Raw genomic sequence first — 10,408 nt, forward strand, 5'->3', positions numbered from 1 at the left:
CATACCATCTGTTCCCAGCATGTTAGGCAAGAGGAAATGGCGCTTGGGATATGGACCATGTAGGAATCTGAAGAGCCCCAGGAGGATACTTTTGTTTTACCTTAATTGCATACCAAGTTAGGAAAGTATGTACAGGAATCTTATTCCACGCTTTCCCCAACTATTCTACTGCTTGTCCGACTTGTACCATAATCCTATTCCCTTTCCTTGTGGTGGCTGGATGAATCCTTACCACTGTTCTTGGCTCTCTTGCGAGATGCAACTAAAGCCATTATGCCAAGAATGGGAATTGGACATTTTTGCCTCTCTCATATTTACCCATTTGAAAACCCAGTTCTAAAACCCTTGCAATTTCATTTTAGCCTGCAATTCAACACACACACACACACACACACACACACACACACACACACACATATATATTTTAAAAACTTGTTTATTATAGCAAGTGAACAAACTGTTGGCAAGTTACAAAATCAAAGTTGTTTGTTTTTAAACAGCTTTTGCATTGTGAAATTCTACAGAACACATTCCTCTTCATTGTTTTATAAGAAAAAGTCAGATTTAAGTACAGTACATATGGTTTGATTTGAAATCATTTGCAGCTGCATCTTTGGTTTCCTTGAAACCTGAAAAATCAATCATAAATGACCTGCCTATGAAATCAACATATACATTTTTTTCTGAAGAGGGATCTTCTATTCTTTCTTAGATAACCAATTCCACCTTGCTATAAACCTTAAATTATTTTACAAGTCGTTGCTTCAAAAATGTGCTGTATGGGAAGTTAAAACTTTTCAAAAGCCAGAACTATATATTGCTTGGTGAGAGCTGTATATGAATTATAGGAAGAGAAACAAGAATTAACATAAAGTCCCCAAGAGTTCAGAAGGAAAAGGGAATGTTTTAACCTTGGTACCTTCTAAGAAGTAGTTAGAGGAAAGCTCTCTGATCATATGGAAATGCCAAAACCATTAAATATCTTTCTGCTTAACTACCCACATTCCACACAGTGGAAATTTTCTCCTGTAACTCAGAAATCAGGCTTTTAAAAATGATCTACACAGAAATAAATGTATGATAATACCTTAAAAAAAAAGATTGCAGTGGGTGATCCTGATATGGCTAGTATGCAAGTTTGCAATCTGTTACTGGTATAGATGAAGGCAGTAAAAAAAAAATTTGCATGTGAAAGGATGCTGACAGGCATCTAGCTATGCTTAAATCATGCTTGTCAAGGTCCCAGTGAATTGGGGGTTTTTATATAAAGAGGTATCCCCTAATTGTTATGCAAGGGACTACAACTTAATAGATGAATAAGTAACTAGAGGATACAGCTATAGCCTCTAAAACAAGATGAAACATTTAAAAAGAACAAGAAAAACAGTTGTTGACTTTTCCTCAAAAGATGGAACAAGCACCAATACAGTTAAATGATAAATGGATAGTTTAGGTTATAAATATGGGTTGTTTTATTATGGTATATTTGATGACTGTGTGATATGTCAAGAGCCAGAATGCTTCTTATATTAATACATTTGCTTATTAAGCAGACACATTATTGGCAGGCTCCTCGTTGTTACAGACAAATAAGTGTTTTATTTCTATAAATACCTGTCCTCTCCTTGTGGCATGAACCAGAAATTGCCTACTGTGCATAGACAGCTGGTTAATGTGTCTATACTTTCAAAAGCCAGTCTATCTGTCCGGGCGCTTCAACAATATAAATAAAGGCCAGAGGTTTACAATGGGGATGGAAACAGAGGTGGTATCCTATAATACATAGGGGGAACTGGTCAAAGATGAATTCAGCTACAAACCATGTAATAATAATACATAATGAATTTTACACTTTAAAACCATTTTTCGCTCTCAAGGCTGATGTTCTGTTCTGACAAAAGGCAATATTCACCATATATTACTGCTACATGTTTACACATGAACGGACTGTTCAAGAGCTATTCAAAGAAAAGACCCTTATATTCAGTAAATGCTGAAGGAAAGTCTGAGCACTCTGCCACACACCCATCCCATCCCCCAACAGCACCTAAAGTTTAGCAAATCCAAAATCTAAGATAACATGGGTAAATGGAAGGTAAATGGGCAAGGCAGTACATCCTTTGAGCCAGAGACTAAGCAGCATCTATCACACAGCTCCCATTGAAGCTCTGATATAGCTTTGTATGCTTATTGCATTTGAAGTCCCAAACGATCATTGCAGAATTGTGCTTTCTGTGTTAAGCTGAACTACCTGATAGTATAATGGAGACAGAAAAGATGTGTACACATATACATTAACAGATTTTACGACAAATTATTACGGCAAACCTAAAAGCTAATGATGGAATTAAACACCACACTTATAGTCAAAGAATGCAGCATCCGAAAACAATTACTTCTTAAAAATGTTTTTAAAGTACATTCAAAGCATCAGTAGAGTCAATATGCACATTGCCTTCCCTTGTTGCTCTTAATTCTTGTACTTTCTCATTTTTTCCTTCTCTTGCCCATTGCCTTTAAAAAAAAGTCTTCTAATACTAGTGGCTGCGTTTTTCCATCCAAACAAAGCTGCTTCTGAACATTCATTCCCAATTATAATTGCACCCTTTATTGAACACTATTTACAAGGGGCATTTCTGTAACAGTCCACTACTGCATCCCTGTTAACATTTTGTTCTAAGAAATAACACTGGACCTAGTGCACATCAATGCTCTCACTTGCAACAGGTGCACAAGTCAATGGCACAGACGCTGGTGGAAAATGGAAGAGCAGGAACCCCAGCACACAGGTGAACTAGTGAGATACTGACCCTAGAAATAGGTGACAACTTGCACTCCAAGTAGTGGTGCTATTCCATATGCATGCTTTTGTAATTGATGTATTGACATTCACACTTGCACACAGATACACATACATTGTTTTTGTTGCAATTCTCTATTGTTTGTGTCCCATTCAGGCAGATCGGGTTTGTAGTCAAGGGCAACAACTAGAGCACCCATCAGGGTGCCTCCTAATCCAAGTCTATGGATATACAGCGACATTCTTTAACTCGCGTGATCCTCTTTTTCTTCCTCGGGGGCTGAAGCTCTGGGCAGTTCAGTGTGACAGACATGGTGGTGAGTTTCTTAGGTTTGCAAAAGGAACAGGACTGGAAGGAGCCTTCTTCTCTGTGGATATGCCTGGGGATGTAGAAGGAATTGCACTGCCCATAGCAGAACCTGTTGATAATGGTGTGGCTGTTGCAGCCTTCCTCGTGGATGGTTTGCTTCAGGGAATGTGTCTTGCACCAGTCCCGCTTCAGGTATTGTCGCTCAGTGACATGCAGAGCCTCTTGGCTCGACTCCAGCACCTCTTCAGCAGATGGAGGCTTGATTCTGTCCTTGCCACGGATTCTGGCGCCCGACTGCTGCGGTGGCGATGGCGGCTGCTGCTGCTGTGGCGTTAGTTCCGAATCATTGGGCTTATCTTTGTCAGGCGGGGGGATGGCGCCTTGGGCTCCACGGTTCCTCTTCCTCCCCTCTGTGGTGGGTAGTAGAAGTCCAAGCAGAAGGAGGACACCAACTGTAGAAACTGTGCGACTCATCCTGGGGAGGGAGAAAGGATATATCCATTTCACATGGCGTCAGCTAAAAAGTTGCATCACATTATCCAGTATCCAAAAGCTAGTGAAAATGCCAACCTCCTCTCAGGAGTGGGAGAAAAAAGGACAGGGAGGAAAGCAAATCCCTACTCTTTCAAATCTAGCAACTTGGGAGATTCCAACCTGTATGGAATTTCCCTCAGGTAAAGTCTGGATATGAAAGGGCCAATTTTATCACAGGTGACTGCCAACAGAAAAACCTGGCTCCTAGTTGCCACCGTCTGAACATGTCGTGTGTATATAAGCCACACCATCAGCTAACTTGACCTAAACTGGAAAATGGGTTTGAATTTGGACAGAGACTGTCCTTCCAGCATAAGGATACCTGACCATGCAAGGCTTTCAAGGTTAAAAGCATGCAGGAAAATAGAGAAACTGGCACAGAACATGTTAAATATGTGCCCATATCCCAACACCAGTTAGGACACTTAACAGCTGCATCCTGCATCATGTAGAAGACATTGCAATAAGTTACAGGACTGTCAGGGAATACTATGTGAAATTCATCCATTTATGAGTCTGAGTTTTCCATATGTAATTAGAAGCTTTGTCAAAGGCGTACACATGGATGGTCACAGCAATTCATTGATGTTCTCATAAGAGATTTGGATTTTCAAAGTACATTGATTGTTCTGAAGACTTAGCTGGAACAGATTTTTGCCAGCTGCCCATCATATTGTTGTGTGCTATTATAATTATATTGAAAATCACTTTATCAACCTGTGACTTCATAATCACTGATCATATTTGACTCTTTTATTTATGTCATACTGTATATGCTGTATCAGTTTGTAAACTTGTCTTTCTTTCTTTCTTAGTTGTACCCAATGGGTTGAACAAAGGGATGGTAGGCTCAGGAAACCAATATTCTCCCTCCCCTCCCCCCACCTGTATCCTGTAAAAAGTCCCTGCTGAGACTCAGGATAGATTTAATGAACATTGCGGACTGTGACTTACAGAGCGGCGGTGGAAGGAGGGCAAAGGGCCTAAAACTAGGCAAAAGAATCTCGTACTGCTCACACAAAGTTCCATGCTTCCGGCGAATCTCTCCTCCCACAGTAGCCCCACAAGACATCCCATAATGCTCAGAAGGTCACCCTAAAGATTCTAAAGTGGGGTGTGTGCACACTCAGGGGACTGAAGAGGGAGGGAAACATCAGTTGTGGCCGCTGCCTTTCACTCATGCAACATGGATTACAACTGTGCCATCATTTCTGAACTAGCTATATTACTTTTGTACATTTGCAATAGGACTCGTTTTACAGTCAGAAAACAAGAGCCCACCTCTCTGTCGCTGAGAGACGAAAAGGCCTCTCCTGATCAGTTGCAGATGGAAAAGGCAGCAGCTCTGACCCGCTTTTCTGGAAGCAAGGCATTTTCCAGAACCAAGAATTTCCCTCCCCTACTCTTTAACTCTGGGGCTGGATAACAGATTTATTTTTATTTAAATACTTATATTATGTTTAAGTTTGCTGTGATCATTTTGCAGCAACACTCAATGAGGGAGACCTCATAACTACGATGTAGATTCTAAGCCAATGTACTTGGAGGTTGAAGAAATAGAAGCTGAACATGTTGGCAGTATAAAAGACTTGAGTGTTCCAACTTAGTGTCATTTCAAACATACAACTGATGACTAACAATTCCATTACACACTTCCATACACGCACACTGAACCCGCTCAAGAAACATAGCCATGTTCTTGCCTGAAAGTTCTAGCTTGCAATACTAGAGTAAATAAATATAATAGGAAACAGTAAGTATATTCCTATTTCAGGAACATTCACAAAGCAAAGCACACATTTTAGGGGGGAGTGCCTGCATACCTTCATCCCATTTCCAGAAGAAAGTTTTTGGTGTAGGCTTTCAAAGGGCTCAGTACTGACCTAGACCAACCTCTCTTCTGTTAAGTTCAATAGCTGAAACCCGAGCACTTTTGAGTAAAGGCTCTATTTTAAATCCATCATTAGACCGCAGCTCTAAAGGAAATCGCAATGAAAGTGAGATGGTCTATGAGGAGTAAGAACACCAATATTGCTATTAGCAACAATTACCTAAAAGCCTTCAGGACAAAGCTCATATTTTGGGTTGGCATAGCAGACAGCATTGGCAGTCAAGGGCTCTTCTTTTAAATTAAAGGTTTGGTGTGTGTTTATATATTATTATATATTGAAAATTCTATCCTGTGTTGTCTGCTTTTGAACTACTTCTGTGTAACCAATGAATACAAAAGATTAAAGGTGAAAGTGATCACTAACAAATCAACTCAGTGGCTTGGGTTTGTCCTAGTGCTAAGGCTAAGGTACCTCCCTCTCGTCCCCACACCCATCCCAATATTTTCTGTGGGTTATCCCCAATCCTTCAGAGCCATTCTGGATAAATCATATTCAATCCAGCCATTATTGTCAGAAAACATCCCCACCTAAGTTGTAAAAACTTCTCAGTTCCAAGCTGAGAACTGCAAAAGGCAGTGGGTAGGCAACTGAATGGTGATGCAAGGCAAAGACATCACCTTCCTTAGGTGCTACAAATTGAAGTGATTTGAAAGAGAATTGAGTCCACACCACTTGCTACTTTAGACAACATGTTTGTGGCCCACCCCCATCTTATTCACTTTTTAAAAAACTAAAGAGCTTTAGACTGCAATGCTATGTACACTTTCCAGGAAGCAAGTCCCACTTGAAAGTAGATGTGAGCAGATACACATATGACTACACTGTTAACCTCTTGCAGGAAAAGATGGAGTTTAGTTGCTCCTTTCTGCATCATCCTGAAGCTTTGCAATTTCTTTTTAGAGATGAAAAGGCCAGAACTGCATTCCAAGTGTCTGTTCCCTTGCAAGTAGGGACTGCCAGTCATTTTTCTGAGGTCTAAAAATATATGTTTCACAGTTTAAGAATGAGGGGTTTTTTTTGGGGGGGAGACAGAAAACAGACTGATCTGAAACACACAGGTTCCAGATTCAGATCTAACAGAAGTGTGTGGCTGTCTGAGGGACAGTGGTTTGTGAACCCCTGAGTGTGCACACACCCCACTTCAGATCAGAGGTGGGGAACCTGTTGAGATTACAACTCCATTCATGACCACTGACCAAGTTATTTCCCTTATCGGAAGGACAGAAGCAGGAGCCAAGGCATGCAGCAAAAAGTATTTGAAGATAGATCTTTCATAGGGAAAGACTGAGGCATTTCTTATGGGAAGCTTAAAGTAAGTTTAGCCAAAGAGAAGGGAATATACAACGGGGGAGGGGGAGAAAGAATGCGTTCTTGGATTTATCTCCCACATTAACATCCACGTGTTTCAGCGTGTCCATGACAAGGGCTCAAACGGGGCTACTATTCGGCCCTCTCATCACGACGACGCTTCTTGGGGTGTTGCTGCTGGGTTAAACTGAACTCTTCCCCCTTGGCTACCCACAGCCAGTTGGAGCTGATGGGAGTTTTAAGTCCCACACAGCTGGAGCACCCCAGGTTGGCGAAGGCTGTTTGTACTGGACAGAGAACCACGCCTCGTCCCCTCGGAGATGCCCAGCGTCTGCCTCTGGTTTTTCCGCCCAGAAAGGCCGCCGCGCAGGAGGCGCAGCAGAGGGTGGTCGGCAGCGCGCTGGGTGGCGCCTCTTTTCCTCCCCCCAAACGAGGGCAGCGCCCTCAGCTCAGCCTCGCCCAAGACAGGCCGTTTCCAGGGTTGCGCCGCGGAGCCCAACGCTTGTTTGGTTTTGAGTAAGTCACACGGCAGGGTCTTAGGAGACACCCGCCTCCCCTCGGCGGCTCCGCCCTTGGCAGGGAAAGAGCTGCCCGCGGGAAGGGAGAACCGACGGCTTTCCGTCGCCACCGGAGCAAACGCCACGGTCCGCGCCCGTTTGCCGTCGGGGCGGCGCAAATCCAACCCCGAGCGAGCAAAGGACGGGCTCCCCGTCCTGCCGCCGCCGCCACGGTTGTGACCGCCGGCATCTGGAATAGTGAGCGGGGCTACCACGGAGGACAAGCCCCGTTGAAGTCAGTGGGAGTTACTTCCGAGTAGGCTTGCATGTTAAATGCGCCTCGGCGCAGCAGGGCCCGTTTGAGGCGCCGGCCCAGCCCGTTTTGTCAGCCAGCGCCCGCCCCCTTGCAAGGGGCCAATCCTTTTAAAACGAGTTTTTCGCGGCCCTCTTCGCACATCCCAGCCGCCGCCGCGCGGCTGTGAGCAATTTTCGGCCCTTTCGATTAAATTAGCCCATTAGGCAGTGGCACCACAGGGCGCCCAAGAAGCCTAGAGGAGAGCCAGTTGCGAATCGACCCGCGGGGTATTACGGTCGCTTGGGAAGCGCAGAGAAGGCGGGAGCGGCTGCACAGGCTTCCCGGGAAACGAGACGGACTTGGGTCACATCCTGGGCACCCTGAAAAGAGTGGGCCTTGTTTTTCCGTGGGAGTGTCGTTGGCAATCCAACGAGCTTTTAAGGAGGTTTCCTCGAGCAAACCGGGCTTGGAAAACATCAAGTGCTAAGATTGTTAGTGCAGGGTTGGGGGATCCGCATTTTTAGCTGGCATCCCAACGAATGGAGTAGAATTTCAGGTGCACGGAGAGAGAACTCGTTCGGTCTGAAGCCCCATGTTTACTAACTGGTACGCAAACCCCTTTTAAGTTAATGGCCCTTACTTCCAAGTAAATAAGCATAGAACTGCGCTATAAATCACGTGTGAAAATGGTATTGCTTCTACCAGTAGTTCCATTTGAGGCAAAAGCCAGCAAAGTTCCCCCCTTGCCCCCCCCCCAAAAAAAACAGCGATGAGAAATGTGCGGTGGGAGTTAGGGGATTCCAGCGGCTCCCCTCCAGTCAGGCGCTACACAGATACGGGGAAAGGTAAGAGCTTCGGTATTTCGTAGAATATATTCGACAGGCTTTCCTGGATTAATTCCAGGAAAGCAATTTATCCATGATGCCAGGCATAAATCTAACTTAAGTTATCCTACCCCATCAGAGTCGACGGGCACTTTTCCAAGGCTCTCATCACTTTACTCCCTTACGCCACGAGTAACCCTACTGCTTCCAGGGGGCTACAACCCAGCGCCTCCTGCCTGCCTTGAGCAGAGCGGCAGTCTCCATCCTTCACCCCGGCGTAAAGCAACCTAAGGCCTCCCAATGAAGCCCAGGTCCTTTTCGCTGCCTCCTCACCTGCGCGGGGGCGGAGAGCGATCCCTGCTCCGCGGCTCCTTTCTGGCGTGGGGCGCTTCAGTGCGCGGGGCGACGGCTCGGGGTGCTGGTGCTCTGCTCCCTGTCCCTCGAGCCCATCGGGAGGAGAGGCAAGAAAAGCCCGTGTCCCGCTTCCGAATTGCAGGCGCACCGCGCTGTCTCCCATTTAAATGCCTGCCAGCTGAGAGCAGCGCTCCTGATCATTGGCCAGCGGCCGCCTCCCAATACGCCCCCTAAACGCTTCCAGCAACTCCCGCCAGGGAGGAGAACTCTCCTTTCTCCGAGAAAGCGACGCCCGGCTCCTCCCTGAGCCTCCAGGTCAGTCCGGCGCTGGCGGGCGAGGGACCCGCTGGCTGCTACCCGCATCCCCACGTGGCCGAGGGACGCGCGACCGGCAGGGGGGGCGCGACCGGCAGGGGGGGCGCGACCGGCGGGGGCGGAACCCATCGGCAAAGACAGCGGGCGATAGTCTTCCCCCTCTTGGGGGGGGGGTTTCCTCCTCCCGACAATGATGCCTCTGCTGGAGTCGGGCTCGAGGTCTTTAAGAGGCTTTTGCTCGCTTTCAAAATCTTGTGTACGGTACCCAGGCTTGCCTTAGATGCTTTGAACATGAGAAGTCTTAGCAAAAGACAGTCTAAAATCATTGCCGCACAGCAGAGCGGAGCAGGACCATCAATCCGCAGGCTTTGTGATATAGCTTGGTGTGTTCAGGAAAGATTGAGAGATCTTGGATTCATGGACTCCTCCCACATACACTTTGGATTAAGTTCCAATAATCACAGTGGTCCTTGTATGCAAGTAAATGTACACAGAAGGATCACAAGCCAGAGAGACCTGAAAGTTTTCCCCTCCTCCTCATAATCCCAGGTTTTTAGGATTGCAGCCATGCAAATCAGCCCCAAGCATTTATGCTCAGAAATTAATCCACAATTTACATCAGGCTAAACAAAATTTTAAAAATTCCTTCCAGTAGCACCTTAGAGACCAACTAAATTTGTCATTGGTATGAGCTTTCGTGTGCATGCACACTTCTTCAGATACAGCCTGACACTTAAGTCCAGTCGCAAAATACTCTGTGGTTGCGATACTCATCTTGCTTTACTGGCTGAGGGAGTCGACATTTGTCCGCAGTTTTTCTGGGTCATGTGGCCAGCATGACTAAGCCGCTTCTGGCGAAACCAGAACAGTGCACGGAAACACCGTTTACCTTCCCGCCAGGGCGGTACCTATTTATCTATTTGCACTTTGACGTGCTTTCGAACTGCTAGGTTGGCAGGAGCTGGGACCGAACAACGGGAGCTCACCCTGTCACAGGGATTTGAACTGCCGACCTTCCGATTGGCAAGCCCAAGGCTCAGTGGTTTAGACCACAATGCCACCCGCATCCCTGATGACTGCTAATGGGAGACTCTAAAAGCCACCCCACAAGAAAGTAGACTATTAAATTAAATTAAACTGATACTGTTATCGGCAATAGTTCTTCACACCTGCATCAAGAAATGTATGTCTAGGGCAGATACTCTCTTTTTAGAGTTGTTTAGGTCTGCCAGTTAATGTTGGCAAAAGGAGACAAGAATGTTCTTCTGGAAGTTTTACT

General features: G+C 45.6%; 1 protein-coding gene across 1 annotated transcript; it reads right to left on the reverse strand.

Annotated features, from left to right (window-relative positions):
* Positions 1–420: 420 nt before the first annotated feature.
* Positions 421–9,146, reverse strand: GREM1 (gremlin 1, DAN family BMP antagonist). The gene is made up of 2 exons (XM_035110670.3): positions 8,794–9,146; positions 421–3,585 (listed from the first exon to the last, which is right to left on the reverse strand). Exon 2 carries the CDS (start codon positions 3,582–3,584, stop codon positions 3,012–3,014), a length of 573 nt encoding a protein of 190 aa, XP_034966561.1. The 5' UTR covers position 3,585; positions 8,794–9,146; the 3' UTR covers positions 421–3,011.
* Positions 9,147–10,408: the final 1,262 nt, after the last annotated feature.

This window comes from Zootoca vivipara, chromosome 1, assembly GCF_965207765.1.
Source record: "Zootoca vivipara chromosome 1, rZooViv2.hap1.1, whole genome shotgun sequence".
NCBI lineage: Eukaryota > Metazoa > Chordata > Lepidosauria > Squamata > Lacertidae > Zootoca > Zootoca vivipara.

Excerpts from the sequence above, each read along its gene's own strand:
- GREM1 (XM_035110670.3), bottom strand. The coding sequence starts at position 3,584 with ATGAGTCGCACAGTTTCTACAGTTGGTGTCCTCCTTCTGCTTGGACTT.